The sequence below is a fragment of the Oryctolagus cuniculus genome, chromosome 2 (genome assembly GCF_964237555.1).
Source record: "Oryctolagus cuniculus chromosome 2, mOryCun1.1, whole genome shotgun sequence".
Taxonomy (NCBI): domain Eukaryota; kingdom Metazoa; phylum Chordata; class Mammalia; order Lagomorpha; family Leporidae; genus Oryctolagus; species Oryctolagus cuniculus.
The window spans coordinates 89,907,033-89,932,707 of record NC_091433.1 but is presented as its reverse complement, the minus strand read 5'-3'; the positions used below and the strand labels follow the sequence as shown (position 1 = coordinate 89,932,707).

The following is a 25,675-nucleotide window of genomic DNA, read 5'->3' as shown; positions in this document are numbered from 1 at the left end:
TTGGTGCTCAGTTAGTTGTCACCTATCAAGGAGAACAAGTGGTATTTGTCCCTTTGGAATAGTGTCTGCAAATACTAGCTGATAGGATAAAAAAGGGAGAGAATGATCCAACATGGGAAGTGAGATACACAGCAGACCCATAGAATGGCAGATGTCCTAAACAGCACTCTGGCCTCAGAATCAGCCCTTAAGGCATGCAGATCTGGCTGAAAAGCCCATGAGAGTATTTCAGGCATGGAAAGCCAAGACACTCTGGGGAAAAAAAAAAAACTAAATGAAACATCTCCGCAAGTGAGATCCCAGTGGAAAGAATGGGTCATCAATGAAGGAGGTACCTTTCTCTGAAGGGACGAAAGAACTTCCACTTTGACCATGGCCTTGTCTAAAAATTATCAGAGTCAGTGAACTCAGGGGGCTTCCATAGCCCTGGCAGCTCATAACAAGAGCCTAGGTTGATTACTGATGCCATAAACAAGAGTGTCAATTTGTTAAGTCAACAACAGGAGTCACTGTGCACTTACTCCTCATGTAGGATCTTTGTCCTTAATGTGCTGTACATTGAGATTTAATGCTATAACTAGTAATCAAACAGTATTTTTCACTTTATGTTTCTGTGTGGGAGCAAACTGTTGAAATCTTTACTTAATGTATACTAAATTGATCTTCTGTATTTAAAGAGAATTGAAAATGAATCTTGATATGAATGGAAGGGGAGAGGAGAGGGAGTGGATAAGGGGAGGGTTGCGGGTTGGAGGGACGTTATGGGGGGGAAGCCATTGTAATCCATACGCTATACTTTGGAAATTTATATTCATTAAATAAAAGTTAAAAAAAAATTATGACAAAGTCGGGTAAGCAATACAGTATAAGGAAGAAAATCCTGCCTTATTCCAGGGACAGGGAGTAGAGGCCTTAAGAAAATTAAGTAACATAGACTCCAGCAATCAAGAAGAGCAAATCGTAACTGGTACTTCTTTCATCAGTCAGCCAACCCTAGATATTTGGATGAAACTCCAGAAATTGGTCATGGAAACCCATAACCCTATGTTTTACTACTAAACTTTTATTACAAGTATTTTATAGTAGAGAAAAAGGTGAAGAGAAAAGGATATTCCAACACAAGGACTAATAGTCCAGATAACCAGCTAATGGAATAATAGTCACTGCAGCCAGTGCCTAGTAACCTCAAGGCCAAAACAAGAGATGCCCTCCTATGGATGAAAAGCCCACAAGGAATGTCCTAGGTGTGGGAGGCTGGGGCGCTGGCACAGGAAATGTCCCCACCTGAAAATCCCACTTGGCCCCTGCCCTCAATGTAAAAAAGGCAAGCACTGAAAAAAGGATTTCCCACAGTTCTAACAGCAGCGATCTCTCAGTTCCCTCATGACATTACCTAGGAAATGGCAAGGCCCAGGAATTTAGGTGGTTCCACAATGCACAAAAGTGTGCCTTCTTGCTTAAATGGAAGGAATCTATATATTAGATATAGGGCCACCACAGAACAAAGAAACAGCAAAGAACATTCCTGGGAGGGCCGGCGCCGCGGCTCACTAGGCTAATCCTCCGCCTAGCGGCGCCGGCACACGGGGTTCTAGTCCCGGTTGGGGCACCGGATTCTGTCCCGGTTGCCCCTCTTCCAGGCCAGCCCTCTGCTGTGGCCAGGCAGTGCAGTGGAGGATGGCCCAGGTGCTTGGGCCCTGCACCCCATGGGAGACCAGGAAAAGCACCTGGCTCCTGGCTCCTGCCATCGGATCAGCGCGGTGCGCCGGCCGCAGCGCGCCGGCCGCGGCGGCCATTGGAGGGTGAACCAACGGCAAAGGAAGACCTTTCTCTCTGTCTCTCTCTCTCACTGTCCACTCTGCCTGTCAAAAAAAAAAGAACATTCCTGGGAATGGAAAGCTTATTCAAAATCTGTATTCCAAAATTTAGATTGATAGCCAAACCCTTCATGAGGCCTTAAATGATTCCTCACAATGACCCACTGAGATGGACAGAACAAACAAAAGACCTTTCCAAAGATTAAGGATAGGGGCTGGCACTGTGATGCAGTGGGTTAATGCCGTGGCCTGAAGCGCCAGCATCCCATATGGGCACAAGTTCGAGACCCGGCTGCTCCTCCTCCGATCCAGCTCTCTGCTATGTCCTGGGAAAACAGCATAAGATGGCCCAGGTCCTTGGGCACCTACACCCACGTAGGAGACTAAAAAGAAGCTCCTGGCTCCTGGCTTCAGATTGGCGCAGCTCGGGCCATTGTGGCCGATTAGTGAGCCATCAGATGGAAGACCCCCCTTTCTCTCTGCCGCTCCGCTGTCTGTGTAACTCTCTTTCAAATAAATAATAATCTTTTAAAAAAGATTAAGGATATGCCAAAAGAATGAGGATATACCCTTTCACTGGGGATCCCTTTTCTAGACAAGCCCTACACACTGTTTGTGGAAAGAAAGCAATGCATGTCCTGGGTTCACTCACCCAGAATCTGGGCCTGCTTTCATCACTGGTGGCCTACTTTTCTAAATACCTGGATTCAGTGGCTGGGGGATGGTTTAGATGCTTGAGGGAGTTATTCCTATTATAATGTTGGTGGAGGAAACCACCAGGTTGACATTACACCAAATTCTTGATATTCAAGCTTCATATAAGATAAAAGGGCTCTAGAGATTAAAAGACACAGTGGCTAACAGTGATTTTTTTTCTTGTTTCTGTTTGTTGAATTCATTACTTAGTGGGAGGGAGGGGTTAAGCTTATGATTTTAATATAAACTAAAAGTATGTCATTGTAAAAATTAAGATAAGAAAGGAAGGAGAGGGGATGGTGGGAGCATGGGTGGGTGGGAGAGTATGGTGAGAAGTATCACTGTGATCCTAAATCTATATATGTGAAATACATGAAATGTGCTCACCATATCTACACACACACACACACACACACACACAGAGAGAGAGAGAGAGAGAGAGAGAGAGAGAGAGAGAGAGGAAACCTTACTAAATACCAGGCTCTCCTTTTAGATTCACCCCCAAGGTAATTCTCAAAGTATGACAAGTCTTCAATCCAGCTAGACTTCTGCCATCAGAAGGCTCTGAAAAGCCAGCTCACTATTGTGTAGAGACCATAAAACAGGTCTACCCAAGTAGGCCTGATATACAAGAGAAACCGCTGGAGAACCCAGATGGTGGATGCTTCACTGAAGGAAGGCAGTTCTGCCAAGAAGAGGTGGGATTGGGGAGTTAAGGAAGAGCCCAGGAGGAGATCCTTAAGGCTGTCAGCTAGATTTGCTTATGCAAAAGTGGAAATGTAGCCCAAGAAGGCATTTGGGAAAGATAAGTCACCAGAGAAAAAAGTGCAAGCACAGGATAAGAGAGAAGCAAAGGGAAAACAGCCAAGGTGGCCCATCAACAAACTAAAGAAGAGTTGAGTGCAGAAAGAGGAGAAACTAAAATTGAAGAGTCCAATCTCTGATGAAGCAGAAGAGAAATAAACTAGTCTAAACATCATATACTGTGTCATATCAGTGGTCCCAGTCTCCCTTCTTGTATAATCCAGATGAATATGTTTATCAACTAGTTAAAAATGCAAGTTTTTTTAGTAGTTCCAGGAACATTTTTAAGGTTCATCCCATTTTTAAAGTGTGACTGATTTTTTTAAGAGGTGAAATCATTTGTTGGATGTTCATTTTTTGGTACAACCAGAAAATAGAATATTAAATCATGGGAGGCTTCGACTCTTTTGGGTGCCAGTTTAAAATTCCATAGGTGGGGACAGTTTTTATATCCCACAGTACAACACACACTAAATGGCAATTTGGAGCAATGACTATGCATTCAACATGTCTTCAATATTTTGTTACCTCTCCTGTGTTGTTTAGTAGAATTGTTTCCTACAGAAAAGCACTCCTTGTTGCTCTGTCAGAACTATGTGTGGTCTGTAACGTCTTCAAGTGTGGTAGTGCAGGTTTCCTAATAGTTTTGTTAATGTGCTGCAAAAGCCTCAAAATGTGAGCATGTTGTGTACATTAAATTGTGAATTGGTGGGATTTATGTAACAGCGACACTTGAAGATACTCATACTTGAAAGCCTCCATGGAAAGTTACTGGAATAACTTTTTAAAAAAAGAATGAAAATTCATGTTTTTTTTAAGATTTTCAGTACCTATGTTAAGAATTATATACAAATTGGGGCCAGCACTGAAGCTTACTTGGCTAATCCTCTGCCTGCGGCACCGGCACCCCGGGTTCTAGTCCCGGTTGGGGCGCCGGATTCTGTCCCGGTTGCTCCTCTTCCACCCGGGAAGGCAGTGGAGGATGGCCCAAGTGCTTGGGCCCTGCACCCCCATGGGAGACCAGGAGGAAGTGCCTGGCTTCTGGCTTTGGATCCGTGCAGTGCACCGGCCGTAGTGGCCATTTCTGCACAGCGCACCAGGCGTAGCGGCCATTTTGGGGGTGAACCAACGGAAAAGAAGGACCTTTCTCCCTGTCTCTAACTCTGCCTGTCAAAAAAAAAATAATAAAATAAAATAAAAGAATTATATACAAATTGAAATGTCTGTGTATTGATTCTCAACACCAATAAAATCACAATTATGAAAAAAATACATTGTATATATAGTGGAATATTAGCCATAAAAAAGAAAGGAATCCTGTCATTTGCAGGAAAGTTATTGGAACAAGAGGACATGATGTTAAGTGATTTAAGCTAGATGCAGAAAGACAAGTACCACATGTTCTCCCTATATATAGGAGCTAAAAATAACAAAAAAATTCAGTCCAAATGCAGAAAGTTGATTACCAGAGGCTTAGAGGGGTTGGAGGCAAAGAGAGAGTTTCCAAAAGCAGGAGAAGCTAGGTGTGGTTCATTAATTATGACAAATAGGCCATAATAATATAAGTTGCTAACAATATAAAACACCTGAAATTAAAAGCTTAAAAATCAAATAGGTACATTTTAAATTCTTTAAAAACATAGGGAGGACCTGTTCAACTAAATGATTTCACATCATAATTAATATAATGTGAGTGCAAGTCATTCAGCTCTAAGAATGTAACAAAACAACATATTTTATATCTATCTTTAATCAAGGAAATCTACCATATTGGTAGTATTGCTGCAAATACTGAATGATATGTAAAACTTGTACCTTGGACTTTTTGTACTTCATTGTAATACCACGGCTTCCCCACAAGTGAATGATAACATCACTTCATATTCAGATTGCAAACTGATAACAGATTCCCTCACCAGAGTACTGTACCCACTGTGAAGTAATACACTAATGGGCATGTGATGTGCTGCTAGCACAATATTTAATAAACACATATCAATGTTTGAAGGTTAAGCAGAGATTGGAATGATCTTATTCTTACACATTTGATTTATAACCCAAAAGCTCTTTTTAGATTCTCTTTTTGTCCCATTATCAATAATTTTGTAGTATATTTTAAAATTGTACAAAACATTTATGAAAATGAAAAAACAAAAATGAGACAAACTAAAACAATGAATTTCTTAATGCGTTTTCCTAGTTGTAGACTTACTTCTGCAGTACCACAGTCACAGAATTCAGTGCCCTCTACTTTGCCATTGCCACAGACTATCCTCTTTCTTTGCATTTGTGGTTTATTCTGAAGACAGCTGGCACCCTCATTTGAAATGAGACTTTTAAAGTCACTCAAACTGCAATTGCTAAAAGTCTTTGCACCACTGGATGTCCTAAAGATTAATCCATAAAACATTATTGGCATGATACTTCTGAAAACATAATTCTATATTAACAAATTAATTTTCAAATTTTAAAAATTAATTAGGAACAGAATGTTGATAATAACTGCTAAAAGGTCAAATTTATTCTCAAAGAGGTCATTTGATTTCACCTGAATGTATGTCTTTGTTTTTTAAAAATTACATGCAACTCAATAGCAAAAACCCAAATAAACTAATTTAAAAGATTGCAATAGACATTGCTACAGATAAAAATTAACACCCAACTGACAACAAATCTTTATTAAACAAGTTATACTATGCTTAGTCCTGAACCCTTCAAAGATTTCAGAGAAACTATACATTATATACAATTATACCTATACACTATTATTTAAAAAAACTTCAGAGAATATTTCCAGTGGATTTGTTAGTTTTGATATGCAGTAAAAATATGTAAGGAAAGGAGTAGGCTGACACTAAGTGAACATCTAGTATAATATATACTTGATTATTTAATCTTTACCACAAACCTCAAAATACAGACACCTTATTAACCTGCAGAATGAGTATTAATACAGCTATTTTTGTTATATAAATTATATATATATTTGTATATATAACTATTTTATATATTTTAAATTATATCTATGTTATGTTATTTATAAAAACCATAGAACAATTAAATAAAACTAATTAATACAGCATTTTGGTGCAATTAGTATTGAAGTTTACTCTTAGCAATTTTCAAGTATCAGTAGAATATTATTAATTATTGTAACCATGTTGCACAAATTTACAATTGGCAGAATATGGAATTAACCTACATGTACATCAGTAGACGAATGAGGAAAGAAAAAAATGTGGTAAATATAAGTTGGCCCTTTGTATCTGCAGATTCTACACTATGGACTCAAGCAACCACAGATGGAGAATATAAAAAAAAGAACTGTCTCTACTGAATAAGCACAGGATTTGATTCTTATAACCATTACGAAAAAATACAGCAACAACTATTTATGTAGCATTTATATTGCATTAGCTATTGTAGAAATGATTTAAGCATATAGGAGTGTGTAAGTTGAGTACCCATAGTCCAAAACAACCAGGACAAGAAATTTTTCAGACTTCAGATTGTTTTTTTTCGATTTTGAAATATTCACTTAGACCTAATCAGATAACTTGAATATGTGAAATTAATCTTTCACATACACATAATACACATGTTCTGAATGTAATTTATGGATTGTTTTTAGTGAATCTACATTTTGACTGTGACTATCTTATGAGATTATGGAATTTACCACCTGTGGTATCATGTTAGTACTCCAACACTTTCAGATTCTGGAGAATTTGGGGTTTAGTATTTTCAGATTAGGATTTCTCATTCTGTTCTACACTATGTTATGGAAAGGATGTGAGCATCTGTGGCTATCAGTATCTTGAGGTAGACATGGGGTGAGGGTCCTATAACCGATATCCTGTGACTATCAAGAAACCACTGGTATACACAAGAATATGAAGACTTTAAAGTCTATAACAACAAAGATGAACATAAACAGCATTATGCTAAGTGAAATAAGTTAATTACAGAAAGAAAAATACTACATGGTCTTATTTAGATGTGAAATATGAAAGAATCAAATTCTTAGAAGTAATGGGTAGGATGGTGGTAACCAGTGGCTGGCAGTGGTAAGAGACGTTTGATTACAAATTCACGTACTCTGAACCACATAATTCATTATTGATTATTATATAATACCATAAAGTATCTCCATTTAGATTAAAACTGATGTTTTGGAAGTTGATGAAAAATTTTAATGAAAATTTGCAATATTTGTTTCTGTATCTACATCATCATGTATGTGGGTAGGATAAATTATGTGTGGCTAGGATTCTAAATGAAAATTTTAACAATGCTTCTCTACTTTTGAGATAAACAAATGAGGGACAGTTACTGTGGCATAGCGGGTAAAGCCGCCATCTGCAGTACCAGCATCCCATATAGGCACCAGTTCAAGTCCCAGCTATTCTACTTCTGATCCAGCTCTCTGCTATGGCCTGGGAAAGCAGCAGAAGATGGGCCAGGTCCTTGGGCCCCTGCACCCACACGGGAGACCCAAAGGAAGCTCCTGGTTCCTGGCTTCTGATCAGCACAGCTCCAGACGTTGCGGCCAACTGGGGAGTGAAGTGGCAGATGGAAGACCTCTCTCTCTGCCTCTCCTTCTCTCTGTGTAATGCTGACTTTCAAATAAATAAATCTTTAAAAGAAAAGATAAGCAAATGAAAAAAGTTCAAGTAAGTCACCTCAACAATATACAATCCCCAATTATTCATACTATTTTGCTGTCCATAATGGCAATTAAGTTAAGAATACATGTCCCCAAAGTTTGTGATCAATCATCTTCAGTTTTTGTTTGATATTTTGCATTCAGAATTCTAATTCTATATTTGTTTTATTCCCAAATAATGTTACTAGAGCTTGATGATAAACAATAACAGAACTAGCCTAGCTTCTGGGTTCAAAGAACAGGGAAAGAAAGTGATAGAAGAGAATGATAATAAAGAAAGTAGTGCTCCCTACCATATTTCCAAAGTTGGAGTGAGCACATGAGTATGTCTGTAAATGTGTATTTATTCCATGTATGCATCTATAAGGAAGGCATATATTTATCATGTATCCTTACATGGATATTTGTTTATATAATGACTATTTTAGAGAAAATTATAAGTATATACGTTTCAGTTTGTTTTATTTTTAGAATATGAACATTAACACCTTTGATGATACTTAGGTGTAACTATGACTAGATCATGTTTTCAAATTGATGCCTTATTCTCACGTTTGACTTTTCATAGTTCTCCAGTAACAAATAGGTAATTCCTATCATATATCATATTCTATAAAGGAAAATCCACAAAATACTAAAGGCAACTGATGGAGCATTTATCTGATGCTTTATGTTGATTGATATTTGTAAATTTTTTAAATCACTGCAGGTAACCTATCACATAATTATGAAACTATATAATTTTATTTTATTTTCTCACTGTATTCTTATATTACCTTCTGAAATAAAAGGGTTATTCCCATCGAAAAATAAGAAAGGTTAATCTAAGCACAGTCAAGTAATTTGTCCAAAACTACAAAAATGCCATGTATTTGATACTCATATTCAAGTAGACTTTATATTATTTTGATGGTTTTAATGTTATTCACAATATTAAACTATTTCGAAAGCAAAACCAAAGATTCTAACATAAACATTACTTGTTACGTCCTAATGACATATGTTTAAATATGTCAGCATTAAGTAAGTGCTTTCAAATATGTATCTAAATGAAAATTCCTATGCTAATACATATTACAGATTGGATTTGCTTTCCCTGTCTTTTTTTTTTTTTTTTTTTTTTTTTTTTTGACAGGCAGAGTGGACAGAGAGAGAGAGAGGTCTTCCTGGAGCACCGCGCTGATCCGAAGCCAGTAGCCAGGTGCTTCTCCTGGTCTCCCATGGGGTGCAGGGCCCAAGCACTTGGGCCATCCTCCACTGCACTCCCAGGCCACAGCAGAGAGCTGGCCTGGAAGAGGGGCAACCGGGACAGAATCCGGCGCCCCGACCGGGACTAGAACCCGGTGTGCCAGCACTGCTAGGTGGAAGATTAGCCTATTGAGCCGTGGTGCCGGCCTCCCTAACTGTCTTTACTGGTACACTTCACTCCATAAACTTAACATTTTAGTTTAAATGTCTAGGTTTTCCCATTAATTGGTCCATTCATAGTTACTTTGTGTTATATGTAGATACTGAATTTTTGCACTTTGAATATTTAAAACAAAATAAACATGACCAATAGACAAGTATTTTAAAAAAACATACATAGCTTCTGGATTCATTATACAGATGGCTTCTGAGCAGTGACATTTCTTTGGATCATCATATGATATCCCTAGACTGAGTGCCAGCATCTGGGAGACAACAACTGAAAATGCCTCCAAAGTTATCCTCTTGTGATACTGTAATAAAAGAAAAGAAAATTCAGATGAAAAATAATTCATTACATGGTGGTTAAAATAATTTTGTTACAATTCTGAACTTTTTTCTTTTTCAAGAGATATGGTTCATAATGCTGTACCACTTGTCTAGGCTACAACATGGTTTTAGTTAGAGGCTATGCATGTTATGTTTTTTATTTGAACCATGATTAATCTGTGATATTATAATGGCCTGGGGAGGGGAAAAACCATCAGTTTCCTATAGTTAGAAATATAATGGTTTATAATATCCCATAGCTACACCCAGATGCTGGAGGCTACTTAATTTTGTGTCATCCTAAACTGGTTAGCCTAAGATAGTCCACCACCTCTGAGGTACCACTGCCAATGTTGCACAGGCACCAGTTGACCTTCCAACTAGATTGTGTGCTACATAACTTCTGGTTCCTTCACCAGATGGGCTTAGTTCAACTTTTTTCCCAGTCACTTCCTAGGATCCAATATTGTGTAAATTCAATATTGCATGTCTCATGCATAATTGTTCTAAAGGATCTCACTTTATGCATGAATGGTGTACATTGCCATATAATGTAAAAAGAATGATCTACATATAAACAATATAGCCAGTTATCCACGTGTCATACAACCTAAATCACCAAATAAACCTTGAACAGCGAAAAAAATAGTTGAAGCTCTTCTTCATATGAAGTTGTATTAAGATATAAGCATACTGAGATTATGCAGATCTTTGTCATAATTTAATAGTTGATTGCTTAGCAAATTTAAGAAAGCTATCATAGCTATGTATAAGGACCTTATTTGATGAAGAAACTTTGCTTTTTTATAGACTTTTGACTATATGGACCATAGTTTTCAAATAACCTAATTTCTTACAGGAGCTCTGATATTCATGTAGGATAGTTCGTGTAATCTCCTCCCAGCTCATGTATGGCCACATAATCAAATTGCCCAGTTTAAGTGTATTGTATGATTCCTGCTAATCACAATGACTTGCATTAGGAGAAGCCACAGAGCAAAGACTCTGTAAGTATCATTTATGGATTAGGTTTCTCATGGATTAAGCAAGTGCACGGGTAACTTCCTTTCAAGCATGAATGGTACACTGGTAATTCATCATGTCTCAAAATCAGCTGGCATGGGATAAGGTACAGATAATTTGCTATGGTGTAAACATAAATAATAAAAGAATTGGAGGTGAATTGGCTTCTTACGACCACCTTCAAATACATATAATGAAAATTAGAAAGGGAAATCTATGACTAATGAACTAAACATACAGATAATCAAAACGTCTCTGAAGCAGCACTGAAGTAACTCATTTTGTGTTGTTGTGGATTGATGAGGCTGAGGACAATTCCTGAAAACTAAATTTGGTAGGGAACACAATATAATCTGAAATTTGGGCTGGGAACAATTGAGTTAACAGAGGAGGAAGACCTCCCAAGTAATGTAAGAGTCTCTACATTAAAAAACCGAAAACTGGGGCCAGCATCATGGAACGGCCAGTAAAGCCACAGCTTGCAACACTGGCATCCCATATGGGAGCCACTTAATGTCCTGATGCTCTTCTTATCAAACTCCCTGATAATTGCCTGGGAATAGCAGCAAAGGATGGCCCAAATGCTGGGCCCCTGCCACCCACACTGTAGATGTGGATAAAGCTCCTGACTTCTGGCTTCAGCTGGCCCCGCCCTTGCTTTTGAGGCCATTTGGGGTGCAACGTAGCAAAGGGAAAATCAATCTCTCTCTCTCTCTCTCTCTCTCTCTCTCTCTCTCCCCTACATCTGTCAAATAGTCTTTTTTTTAAAGACAATTTTGTTTTTGTTTGCAAAGATGCAACTCTTTATTTCACAGATCTTTTGTTCATTTATTTAGTTTTCATTTATCTCTGCTGTCTTTATTATTATTTTCCTTCTATTAAGTTTTATTTGTTCTTGTTTCTCTAGGTCATTGAGATGCACTGCTAGGCTGTTTATTTGATATTTTTATATTTTTGTGATAGGGGTAGTTACTACTATAAGCTTACCTCTTAGTACTGCTTTTTTTTGTATCCCATAAGTTTTGGTATTTTATACTTTTATTTTCATTAGTTTCAAGGAATTTTTAAATTTATCTTTCTTTCAATGATCCATTGTTCACTCAGTATATTACTCAGTCTCCATGTATTTGTATAATGTCTCTAAAGTGTCTTTAGTTGTTTTCATTTCTTTTTATAAAAAGGATTTATTTAATTATTTACTTAAGTACTTGAAAAACAGAGTTACAGAAAGTAGGGGGTGGGAGATAACAGAGATATCCCATCTGCTGGTTTACCCCCAAAATAGCCACAATGGCTGGTGCTGGGCCAGGCCAAAGTCAGGAGTCTGGACCTCCATACTGGGCTCCCATATGAGTAGCAGAGGCCTAACTACTTGTCCCATCTTCCACTGATTTCCAAGGCACATTAGCAGGGAGCTGAATGGGATGTGTAGCAGCTGGGACTCAAACCAGATACCAAGACTGCAGGTGGCAGCTTAATCTCCTGAGCCACAACACCAGCCCTATATTTTCTTGGTAACTTGTAGATTTATTCCGTTATTGTCAGAAAAAAATACACATGATACAATTTCCAATTTTTATCTTGTTGGGATTTGTTTTGTGGCTTAATATGTCTTTATCCTAGAGAAAGTTCCATAAGATAAATCTTTAGCTAAGGAAAAAAAAGAAGCTTCAAATAAATAAAATCAAGAGACGAAAAAAGAATAGTTTGCAACTGATGCCACAGAAATAAAGGACAGTTTTTTAAATTGTATCTCAATTAAAAACAGAGAACAGACCTGTGTATTTCACAGATACAATTCTAAGAAGGTAACTACATTCCCCTGCCTCCCTCTCTCAATTGCCCCTCCTCTCTTTTTTCTTTAATATTTGCAATAACATAACTTCAATTTACTTTATAATCACAGACTTAATTGCATTATTAACTACAACACTAAACAACAAAATGAGTAAGAATATGCCACAAAACTGGAAAACTTAGACATGACAACACTTCTGAATAAGAATAACTTACAAAAAATTCAATCAAGGCATAGAAAACTTGAATAAACCAAGAACAATAATAAGATTGAATCAGTAATAAAAAATCTCCCGGAAAGGTCAGGAAAAGATGGACTTACTCATGAATTATAAAAGCTTTTAAGAAATAACTAAGACAAATTCTCAAATTCTCAAACTCTTGCATAAAAATTGACAGGGAGGAAATTCTTACAAACTCATTCTATGAAGCTAGCATTACCCTGATACCAAAACCAAAGCCATGACAAAAAAGAAAAAAAAGTAAACTACAGACAGGTCTTCCTGATGAAAATAAGTGCAAAAATTCTCCACAATATACTAGAAAATTGAATCCAACCATACATCAAAAAGATCACATATCATGATCAGGTGGGATTTATCACAGGGATATGAGGATGGCTCAACATATGGAAATAAGTCACCCATATTGTGGCAAAGCATGTAAAACTGCTGCCTGCGATGCTGGCATCCCACATGGACACTGGTTCAAGTCCGACTGCTCCACAACTGATCCAGCTCCCTGCTAATGGCCTGGGAAAAGCAGCAGAAGATAATATCACATCAACATAAGGAAAGACAAACATATGATCATCTCAGGTGCAAGAAGAGCGTTCAATAAAATTTAACATTTATTCATGATAAAGAAAAAACTCTGAACAGATTACATACAGAAAGAACATACTTCCAAATAGTAAATGGTATATATGACAAAGCCACAGACAGTATCACAAGGAATGGAGAAAAGTTGAAAGTATTTCCTTTAACATCTATAACCAGACCAGGGTTCCAGGCTCATCACACTTAGTCAATATATTTCTGAAAGTTCTAACTAGAACCATTTGACGAGAAGCAAATAAAAGGCATAAGAATTGGAAAGAAAGAAGTCAAATTACCCCCTGTGTTTTGTAGATCTCACACACATACGCACACACACACACACATACACACACACACACACACACACACACATATATATATATATATATATAGAGAGAGAGAGAGAGAGAGAGAGAGAGAGAAACCTAAGGAATATACCAAGAGAATGTTAGAACTGATAAACAAACTCAGTAAAGTCACAGAATATAAAATCAACACATAATGAATAATAATTTTATGTATCAATAATAAAGTCACTGAGAAAGAAATTAAAAGAGCGATCTCATTCATGATAGCTAGAAACAAAAATAAAAACAAAAAACATCTTGGAAAAAAATTAACCAAGAATGTGAAAGTCACAAAAATTGAAGAAAAAAAATTAAATGACCTATCTTCATTGATTAGAAAGATTAACACTGTTAAGATGTCCATAATCAAAGTAATTTCCAGATTCAAAACACACACACAGAGAGAGAGAGAGACAGAGAGACAGAGAGAGACAGAGAGAGAGCTAGAAAAAAGAACTAGGAAAAGCAATCTTAATATTCACATGGAGGCAAAACAACCTCCTGCAGAGCCAGTCTTAAAAGAACAAAACAAACCTGATGGTTGAGTTGTCTGTATAAGAGTTCAGATACCCACATGCCTCACAGTTATATCTAGGTTCAATTCCCATCTTTGGCTCCTGAATCAAACTTCTAACCAATTCAGACTCTGGGAAGTAACAGTGATGGTACAAATAATTGGATTTCTGCTACCCACACACTGGACACCTGGATTGCATTGCTAGTTCCCTGTTTCAGCCACAGCCTAACTTTAACTACCGCAGGAATTTGGGGAGTCAAACAGCAAATTTAAGTCCTCTTCTCCTCTGCCTTTCTCCCTTCCTCCCCCCTTCTTTCTCCCCCTGTTTCTCTGTTCTCAAATACTTTTTTTTTTTTTTTGAAAAAGAACAAAGCTAGGGGCATCACAATACCAGATGGCAAGATATACCACAGAACTATTATAAACAAAACAGTATAATACCAGTACAAAAACAGACACACTGCCGGCGCCACGGCTCACTAGGCTAATCCTCCGCCTAGCGGCGCCGGCACACCGGGTTCTAGTCCCAGTCGGGGCGCCGGATTCTGTCCCGGTTGCCCCTCTTCCAGGCCAGCTCTCTGCTGTGGCCCGGGAGTGCAGTGGAGGATGGCCCAAGTGCTTGGGCCCTGCACCCCATGGGAGACCAGGAAAAGCACCTGGCTCCTGGCTCCTGCCATCGGATCAGCGCGGTGCGCTGGCCGCAGCGCGCCGGCCACGGCGGCCATTGGAGGGTGAACCAACGGCAAAGGAAGACCTTTCTCTCTCTCTCTCTCTCTCTCACTGTCCACTCTGCCTGTCCAAAAAAAAAAAAAAAAAAAAAACAGACACACTAACCAATGGAACAAAATAGAAATCTCAAAACTTAATCCAAGCATTTACAGTAAATCTTTAATAAGATACCCAAATGGAGAAAGAGAATTTTCTTCAGTAAATGGTGCTAAGAAAATAGGATATTCACAAGCAGAAGATTGAAATCTACCTCTCACCATATATAAAAATCAACTTAAAATTGGATGAAAATCTAATTATGATATCTAAAACCATGAAATTATTGAAAAAAATCACAGAAAACATTTCAATTCATTTTCTTTTGTTTAAAAGATATATTTATTTATTTGAAAGTCAGAGTTACACACAGAGAGAAGGAGAGGCAGAGAAAGAGAGGTCTTCCCATACACTGGTTCACTCCTTAGATGGCCTCAGTGGATGGAGCATTGCTAATATGAAGACAGGAGCCAGGAGGTTCTTCTGGGTCTCCCACACTGGTGCAGGAGCCCAAGGACTTGGGCCATCTTCTATTAAGCTTTCCCAGGCCTTAGCAGAGAGCTGAATCGGAAGTGGAGCAGCCAGGACTCCAACCAGTGCCCATATGAGATGCCAGCACTGCAGGTGGCGGTTTAACCCACTAAGCCACAGTGCAGGCCCCTCAATTGATTTTCAAAATCAATGATTTGTTTGGAAAAGAATCCACCCAAAAGTATAGGAAATAAAAGCGAAAACTGACAAATGGGATTATACCTAAGAAGCTTCTACACAGCAAAGGAAAAAAAATTGATCAACAGAATAAAGAGATAATTGTGAGAATGAGAGAAAATATTTGCCAACTATGCATCTGATAAAGGTAAAACATCAAAAATATACATGGAGCTCAAGATATTCAGTAACATTAAAAAATCCATTTCTTAAAATGGGCAAAGGATATTATACTTCTTTTTTCAAAATTAGAAATACAAATGGAAAACAAACACATGGAAAATGCTCAGGATCACAGCCATCTGGAAAATGCAAATAAAAATTACAGTGAGGTATCACCTCATTCTGGCTAAACAGCTATAACTGAAGATCAAAACCAAAATTTTTTTGCAAGGATTTAGGGAGAAAAGAACCCTAGAGTGAAAATCAATATAACCATCATGGAAAACAACATGGAGGGTCCTCATAAACCTGAAAATACATCTAAGATATGACTCAGCTATACCAGTTCTGGGAACATATCCAGAGGAAATGAAATAAACATATGGAATAGATGTCTGCATTTCCATGTTTACTGCACCTCTATAAAAATATTAAAGATACAAAATCAATCTAGATGCCAGCAATGAATGAACTGACACAGGTAGCATGGCATATATAAAGAACAGAAAATTACTCAGCCAAAAAGAATGAAATCCTGACATTTATGACAATCAGAGATTGTCTGCGTTAAGTAAAATAAGCCAGACACAGACACAGAAAAACAAATATCAAATGTACTCCTTCATCTATTTAAGTTCAAAAGAACAGTTGATCGCAACACAGAGCACTGATTACTGCAGGCTGGAAAAATGGAAGAGTATAAACAGGGCAGTTGGATAGCAGATACTAAAATATAGTCAGAGAGGGGGAACAAGTTCTAGTGTTCCACAGCACAGTGGGATAATTAGAGTTCACAATAAAGTGTTATATACTGTAGAAAGACCTGGTAGGGCAGCTAGTAGACTCCAAATAAAAATGAGATCATAGACAAAAGAAAGGCCACTTCCCTGGTTTGATGGGTTTATGCTGTAGGTACATGTTGAAAGATTGTATACTCCATTTAATGTACAAGTATTGAATGTTAATCACAGATGTTAAATTTATTTTTTAAAACTATTAATATAAACAGAACAGATTTCCTATATTTCAGATACAATTCTACGAAGATAACCATATATCCCTTCCTCCCTCAACACCCCTTCCTTTTTTCCCTTTATTTTTTTCAATGCCATAATTTCAATTTACTTTATAATCACAGGCTTAATGACCCACCAACCATAATGTTCAAAATTAAGAAAACTTATAAAGAATCCAACTTAGAGGCAATAAAAAGCTGGATTGTCTTTAATGTTTGTCCATTTTTCTGATGACAATGATGATGATGGTGGTGGTTACTTGAAAAATTATCTCCTGTAGGAAGACTGAATTGGTCAGCTGTCCAAGACTCTTGTTTCAATTTTATCTAACAGTGAATCCATATTCACTGTGCTGCTTACCCCACAACTCAACTGCACTTTATGACTGGAAGCAAATGCTCATTGTTTGAATGAAGGGAAAAGTATGGGCCTAGTCTGAGGTTAAGCAAGATGTGCTAGCCACAGTCAGAAATGAACATGACAGCCTTATTCAAAAGACCAAGTGGGTATCTGTTCCATTACTACCTTTGCTCCGGCCGTTGTGGCCAATTGGAGAGTGAACCAACAGATGGAAGACCTCTCTCTCTCTCTGCCTCTCCTCTCTCTGTGTAACTCTTTCAACCATGTAAATAAATCTTTTAAAAATAAAAGAAATACTGATTCATGGACACTTAATAATTGGTTGGATAAGTGGTCAGAAACTTGAAAAGAACAAAGCCTGTTGGTTAGAAGGAAGTCTAGGTAAAGTTAGGTAAATTCAGGTAAATGGAATTCCATGAATGAGGATCGTTCTTTTAAAAAGCATATCTAATCATACCATTGCCACTTAAGAGAAGACTCTCGGCTGGCGCCGTGGCTCAATAGGCTAATCCTCCGTCTGTGGCGCCAGCATCCCATGTGGGCGCAGGATTCTGTCCGGGTTGCTCCTCTTCCAGGCCAGCTCTCTGCTGTGGCCCGGGAGTGCAGTGGCGGATGCCCCAAGTGCTTGGGCCCTGCACCCTCATGGGAGACCAGGAGAAGCACCTTGCTCCTGCCATTGGATCAGCATGGTGCACCAGCCACAGCGCGCCAGCCACAGCGACCATTGGGGGGTGAACCAACGGCAAAGGAAGACCTTTCTCTCTGTCTCTCTCTCTCACTATCCACTCTGTCAAAAAAAAAAAAAAAAAAGAGAGAGAGAGAGAGGGATGACTCTCAAAATTCAGGATTTCTTCAGTGTATGTCAATTACATTTGTTTTCTCCAGCCACTGCAGTGGTTACTCAAAAGGTCAGTGTACTAAGTATCCATGAATGCAGATATGGAGGATTTACATGAGCTCAACCAATGCAGCTAAATGTCTTACACTCCAACAACAGAGGCCAATGATGAGCTCCCACTTTACTGGCATGCCCCTGGTGGATAACCCAGTCAATTGTAAAAAGGTATATTACATTGAACCATTCATTCATTGAAGGGGCAATGGTTTGCCCTTATATGCTCCAGATGTGTATTCTGTTTGCCCAGTCATGCTATTTTTACCTGCACTGTATTTCTGCACTTAAATAATATCTTCTACATCACCACACAGTATCAATTCTGAGTGGAATCACATTCTTTGGCACAGTATTTACAGAAGGCACAATAGGATTTACCTATCATATGTCTCATAACCCAAAAGCATCTGGTTTACAGAATGGTATAATGGCTGCCTGAAAACTCAGTTGTGGCATCTGCTAATAGATGATGTCCTGAGAAGTAGAAAGGATGTCATTAATGATTTGCAAAGTATCCTAAAGCAAAAGCCAAGGTTGTATGTCATTTCCCCCATAGCTATTAGGCCTAAGTCTGAAAAAAGAACAGGAGATTATGAAAGCGACCAAATAACCATATTTCTGTTTTGGGGGATCTTGATTTCAGTGCTTTTGGCTAGCTGTATTTATGGAAAGAATGTTTTCACAGGGGACATAATTATGGCCCCCATTATATTAGAAAGCCAGAGTTTCCCATGGCTTTTTTAGGCTCTTGATGCCAATAAACAGGCTGGTAGAAAAGGGGTCACTGCACAGGATGTTATATAAAGAATTACTGGTGTGCTAACATTAATAAAGTACATAGGTCCCATAGAATATGTTATAAACTTTATAAAGGTTGACAATAAATGTGTGCCCCTATGTTACACCCAGAGATATTACAAAAACATCTAAAAATTTCAACAAAAATGTAATTAAAAATAATTGATTTTGGTGGAATGACTATTGAGGTCCATGTATTCAAAAAAGGTTCATCATCAGCCAAAGCTGAAAAGATCCCAGAACTCCATCTGCATTCCCACATGTGCAGTAGTGGTCCCAGATCCCACTGCTCCACTTCCAATCTAGCTCTCTACTAAGGCCTGGGAAGGAGGTGGAGGATGGCCCAAGTTCTTGGGCCCCTGCACCCACATGGGAGACCTGGAGGAGGCTCTTGGCTCCTGGCTTTGGACTGACACAGCTCCGGCTGTTGTCGCCATCTGGGGAGTGAACCAGTAGATGAAAGACCTTTCTCTCTCTCTCTCCCTCCCCCCCCCCCCGTATCTCCTATCTCTGTGTAACTGTGACTTTCAAGTAAAATAGATAAATCTTTTTTTTAAAAAGACAAAAAAAAGTTCATGAAAGGGCCAGCACTGTGGTGTAGAAGGCAAAGCCTCTGACTGCAGTACTAGCATCCCATATGCATCCAGTATCCCTGCTGTTCCTCTTCTGATCCAGCTCTTTGCTATGGCCTTGGAAAGCAGTAGAAGATGGCTCAAGTGCTTGACCCCATGCACCCACATGGGAGACGCAAAGAAAGCTCCTGGTTCCTGGCTTTGGATCGCCCAGCTCCGGCCATTGTGACAATTTGGGGAGTGAACCAACAGATGGAAGACCTTTCTCTCCTTTCCTTCTCTCCATCTGTAACTCTGCCTTTCAAATAAATAAATAAAATCTTTAAAAAAAAGTTCATGAAAAAGGGTCAGTGTTGCAGTGAAATAGGTTAAGCTCCCACTTGTGATTCTGACATCCCTTATGAATTCCAGTTTGAGTCCTAGCTGCTCTGTTTCCCATACAGCTCCATGCTAATACTCCTGAAATGGTTGAGGAAGATGGACCAAGAAAATGGGCCCCAGATGGAGAGCCAGGCTCTTGACTTTGGATTGGCCAATTCCTGGCAATTACAGATGTTTAGGGAGTGAACCAACAGATGAAGATGCTCTCTCTGTGTCTTTGTCTCTCTCTCTCTCTCTCTCTCTCTCTCTCTCTCTCTCTGTCTCTCTTTCATTTTCTCTAACTTTATCTTCAAAATAAATTAACTACAAAAAAGATCTTGTGGAAATTATTTTTAAAAAAGATAATGAAAAATATGTTCTATGTAAAAAACTTTACATGCATCTCAAAATTTAAAATAACCTATACAAACGCCTAATAAGTAAAGTCAGTGGCCTAAATATGTCAAAGATAATACTACCGATATCATTGACAGTTTATAAATCAAACTAGAATTTCAATAAGATATCAAATAACGGATTTAAATGAATAGAACTTACATAGAAATTCTTAAATTATTAAATAGGATTACCTTAAAGGGATAAAGAAAAGAATTTACTATCATTTCTTGCTTTGTGTATCTGTAGTTTAGAACTTACAGAACGTTCATGAATTTTTTTTGTAGTCAAGAATTATAGTGATAGAAATAAAAATATGTTCTGAATCCCATTTTGCTGCAAAAATAGTTTATATAAAGAGAGACAGAACCACAGGAAACATTAGAAGCAAGGCATTAAAGAAGCATTAAAGCAAGAGAATGACTTACAGAGTTACATTAACTTTCTTTTTTTTAACTTTATTTAGTAAATATAAATTTCCAAAGTACAGTTTATGGATTACAATGGCTTCCCCTCCCCCATAATTTCCCTCCCACTCGCACCCCTCCCATCTCCTGCTCCCTCTCCCATTCCATTCACATCAAGATTCATTTTCAATTATCTTTATATACAGAAGATCAAGTCAGTATATATTAAGGAAAGATTTCATCAGTTTGCACCCACACAGAAACACAAAGTGTAAAATACTGTTTCAGTACTAGTTATAGCATTAATTCACATTGGACAACACATTAAGGACAGATCCCACGTGAGAAGTAAGTACACAGTGACTCCTGTTGTTGAGTTAACAATTTGACACTCTTGTTTATGGCGTCAGTAATCTCCCTAGGCTCTTGTCATGAGTTGCCAAGGCTATGGAAGCCTTTTGAGTTCACCGACTTCAATCTTATTCCGGCAGGGTCATAGTCAAAGTGGAAGTTCTCTCCTCCCTTCAGAGAAAGGTACCTGCTTCTTTGATGGCCCGTTCTTTCTACTAGGATCTCACTCGCAGAGATCTTTCAATTAGTTTTTTTTTTTTTTTTTTTTTTTTTTTTTTTTGCCAGAGTGTCTTGGCTTTCCATGCCTAAAATACTCTCATGGGCACTTCAGCCATATCCAAATGCCTTAAGGGCTGATTCTGAGGCCAGAGAGCTGTTTAGGACATCTGCCATTCTATGAGTCTGCTGTGTATCCCGCTTTCCATGTTGTTTTTGATTCTATCAGTTAGTATTAGCAGACACTAGTCTTGTTTATGTGATCCCTTTGATCTTCGACCTATCAGTGTGATCAGTTGTGAACTGGAGTTGATCACTTGGACTAGTGAGATTACATTGGTACATGCCACCTTGAAGACAATGAATTGGAATCCCCTGGCACGTTTCTAATTCCACCATTTGGGGCAAGTCAGCTTGAGCATGTCCCATATTGTACATCCCTTCTCTCTCTTATTCTCACTGTTATATTTAACAGGGATCACTTTTCAGTTAAAATTTAAACACCTAAGAATAATTGTGTGTTAATCACAGAGTTCAACCAATAGTATTAGAAAAAAAAATTACTAAAAGGGATAAAGTATTACATTGTACAACAGTCAGGACAAGGGCTGATCAATTCACTGTTTCTCATAGTGTCCATTTCACTTCAACAGTTTTCCCCTTTGGCGATCAGTTAGTTGTCGCCGATCAGGGAGGACATATGATATTTGTCCCTTTGGGACTGGCTTAATTCACTCAGCATGATGTTTTCCAGATTCCTCCATCTTGTTGCAAATGACCGGATTTTGTTGTTTTTGACTGCTGTATAGTATTCTACAGAGTACATGTCCCAGAATTTCTTTATCCAGTCTACTGTTAATGGGCATTTGGGTTGCTTCTAGGTCTTAGCTATTGTGAATTGAGCTGCAATAAACATTAAGGTGCAGACAGCTTGTTTGCTTGCCAATTTCATTTCCTTTGGGTAAATTCCAAGAGGTGGGATGGCTGGGTTGAATGGTAGGGTTATAGTCAGGTTTCTGAGGAATCTCCAGACTTACTTCCATAGTGGCTTAACCAGTTTGCATTCCCACCAACAGTGGGTTAGTGTCCTTTTCTCCCACATCCTCTCCAGCATCTATTGTTGATAGATTTCTGAATGTGAGCCATTCTAACTGGGGTGAGGTGAAACCTCATTGTGGTTTTGATTTGCATTTCCCTGATTGCTGGTGATCTTGAACATTTTTTCATGTGCCTGTTGGCCATTTGGATTTCATCTTTTGAAAAATTTCTATTGAGGTCCCTGGCCCATCTTTTAAGTGGGTTCTTTGTTTTGATTGTGTGGAGTTTTTGATTTCTTTGTAGATTCTGGTTATCAACCCTTTATCTGTTGCATAGTTTGCAAATATTTTTTCCCATTCTGTCGGTTGCCTCTTCAATTTCCTGTTTCTTTTGCTGTACAGAAACTTCTCAATTTGATGCAATTCCAAATGTTAATTTTGGCTTTGACTTCCTGTGCTTCTGGGGTCTTTTCCAAGAAGTCTTTCCCAGTACCTTTATCTTGCAGACTTTCTCCAATGCTCTCTAATAATTTGATGGTGTCAGGTCACAGATTTAAGTCTTTAATCCATGTTGAGTGAATTTTTGTGTAAGATGAAAGGTAGGGGTCTTGCTTCATGATTCTGCACGTGGAAATCCAATTTACCCAGCACCATTTATTGAATAGACTGTCCTTACTCCAGAATTGGTTTTGGATCCTTGATCAAATATAAGTTGGCTGTAGATGTTTGGATTGATTTCTGGTGTTTCAATTCTGTTTCATTGGTGTATCCATCTGTTTCTGTACCAGTACCATGCTGTTTTGATAACTGCCCTGTAGTATGTCCTGAAATCTGGTCTTGTGATGCCTCCAGGTTTGTTTTTGTTGTACAAGATTGCTTTAGCTATTCAAGGTCTCCTGTGTCTCCATATGAATTTCAGCATCATTTTTCCTAGATCTAAAAAGAATGTCTTTGGTATTTTGATTTGTATTGCATTGAATGTATAAATTGCTTTTGGGAGAATGGACATTTTGATGATATTGATTCTTTCAATCCATAAGCATTGAAGATTTTTCCATTTTTCGGTATCCTCTTCTGTTTCTTTCTTTAGATTTTGTAATTTTCATCGTAGAGATCTTTAACATCCTTGGTTAAGTTCATTCCAAGGTATTTGATTGTTTTTGTAGCTATTGTGAATGGGATTGATCTTAGAAGTTCTTTCTCAGCCATGGCATTGTCTGTGTATACAAAGGCTATTGATTTTTGTGCATTGATTTTATACCCTGCTACTTTGCCAAACTCTTCTATGAGTTCCAATAGTCTCTTAGTAGAGTTCTTTGGATGCCCTAAATAAAGAATCATATCATCTGCAAAGAGGGGTAGTTCGAGTTCTCCCTTCCCAGTTTGTATCCCTTTAATTTCTTTTTCTTGCCTAACTGCTCTGGCTAAATCTTCCAGAACTATATTGAATAGCAGTGGTGAGAGTGGGCATCACTGTCTGGTACCAGATCTCAGTGGAAATACTTCCAACTTTTCCCCATTCAATAGGATGCTGGCCGTGGGTTTTTCATAAATTGTTTTGATTGTATTGAGGAATGTTCTTGCATACCCAGTTTGCTTGGAGATTTCATCATGAACGGGTGTTGTATTTCATCAAATGCTTTCTCTGCATCTATTGAGATAATCATACGGTTTTTCTTCTGCAATATGCTAATGTGGTGTATCACATTGATTGTGTTCCGAACATTGAACCATCCCTGCTTACCAGGGATAAATCCCACTTGGTCTGGGTGGATGATCTTTCTGATGTGTTGTTGCATTCTATTGGCCAGAATTTTATTGAGGATTTTTGCATCTATGTTCATCAGGGATATTGGTCTGTAATTCTCTTTCAATGCTGCATCTTTTTCCAGCTTAGGAATTAAGGTGATGCTGGCTTCATAGATAGAATTTGGGAGGATTCCCTCTTTTTCGATTGTTCTGAATAGTTTGAGAAGAATTGGAGTTAGTTCTTCTTTAAATGTCTGGTAGAATTCATCAGTGAATCCATCTGGTCCTGGGCTTTTCTTTGTTGGGGGGGGGGCTTTATTACTGGTTCAATTTCTGCTTCAGTTATGGGTCTGTTTAGGTTTTCTATGTCTTCCTGGTTCAATTTAGGCAGGTTGCATGTGTCCAGGAATCTATCCATTTCTGATAGGTTTTCCTGTTTGCTGTCATACAAGTCCTTGCATTAATTTCTGATGATTCATTTCTGTGGTGTCTGTTGTTACATTTCCTTTTTCATCTCTGAATTTATTGATTTGGATTTTCTCTTTTTTAGTTAGTTGGGCAAATGGGGTGTCAATTTTGGTTTTGTGTGTTTTTTTTTTTTTTTTTCCAAAAAACAAGCTCCTTGTTTGGCTGATTTTTTTCAATGTTTTTTTGGATTCAATTCTATTGATTTCTTCTCTGATTTCAATTATTTCTCTTCTCCTACTAGATTTGGGTCTCATTTGCTGCAGTTTTTCTAGATCCTTGAAATGCATTGAAAGCTCATTTATTTGGTGCCTTTCCAATTTCTAGATGTAGGCACCTATTGCTATAAACTTTCCTCTTAACACTCCTTTTGCTGTATCCCATAAGTTTTGGTATGTTGTGTTGTTATCTTCATTTACTTCCAGAAAATTTCTGATTTCTCTTTTGATTTCTTCTATGACCCATTGTTCATTCAGGAGCATGTTGTTCAATCTCCATGTGTTTGCATATTCTCTAGGGATTCCTGAGTTGCTAATTTCCAACTTCATTTCTCTATGGTCTGAGAAGATGCATCGTATGATTCTAATTCTTTTGAATTTGCTGAGACTTGCTTTATGGCCTAGTATGTGGTCAATCATAGAGAAGATTCCATGTACTGCTGAGAAGAATGTAAATTCTTTATGTGTAGGATGAAAAGTTCTGTAGATATCTGTTAGATCCATTTGGGTATAGTGTCGTTTAAATCTAAGGTGTCCTTGTTGATCTTCTGTCCTGTTGATCTATTTCTGAGAGTGGAGTATTGAAGTCCCCCAGTAATATTGTATTGGAGTCTAAGCCTCCCTTTAAGTTCCTTAACAAATCTTTTAAATAAACCGTTGCCCTGCAATTAGGTGCATATACATTTATAATAGTTACATCTTTCTGTTGAATTGATCCCTTAATCATTATATAGTGTCCCTCTTTGTCTCTCTCAACAGTTTTTGTGTTAAAGTTTATGTTGTCCAATATTAAGATGGCTATGCACGCTCTTTTTTCATTTCTGTTGGCATGGTATATCTTTTTCCAGCACTTTCAGTCTGTATGCATCTTTGTTGGAAAGATGTGTTTCTCGTAAGCATCAAATAAATGGGTTTTGTTCCTTAACTCAATCAGCCAATCTGTGTCTATTAACTGGACAGTTCAGGCCATTAACGTTC

The 25,675-nt window shown here is 38.1% G+C and overlaps 1 protein-coding gene across 8 annotated transcripts in view; it reads right to left on the bottom strand.

Moving 5' to 3' along the window:
- The window catches only part of LOC103352161 (disintegrin and metalloproteinase domain-containing protein 32), a 175,236-nt gene that overhangs the window by 89,283 nt on the left and 60,278 nt on the right, over positions 1–25,675 (bottom strand). For all 8 annotated transcript variants that reach the window (XM_070068596.1, XM_008273944.4, XM_070068593.1 and 5 more), the window contains 2 exons: positions 9,568–9,704; positions 5,530–5,704 (listed from right to left, as the gene is read on the bottom strand). In XM_070068596.1, coding sequence (XP_069924697.1) covers positions 5,530–5,704; positions 9,568–9,704 — 312 coding nt within the window. The remainder of the gene's footprint in view (positions 1–5,529; positions 5,705–9,567; positions 9,705–25,675) is intronic.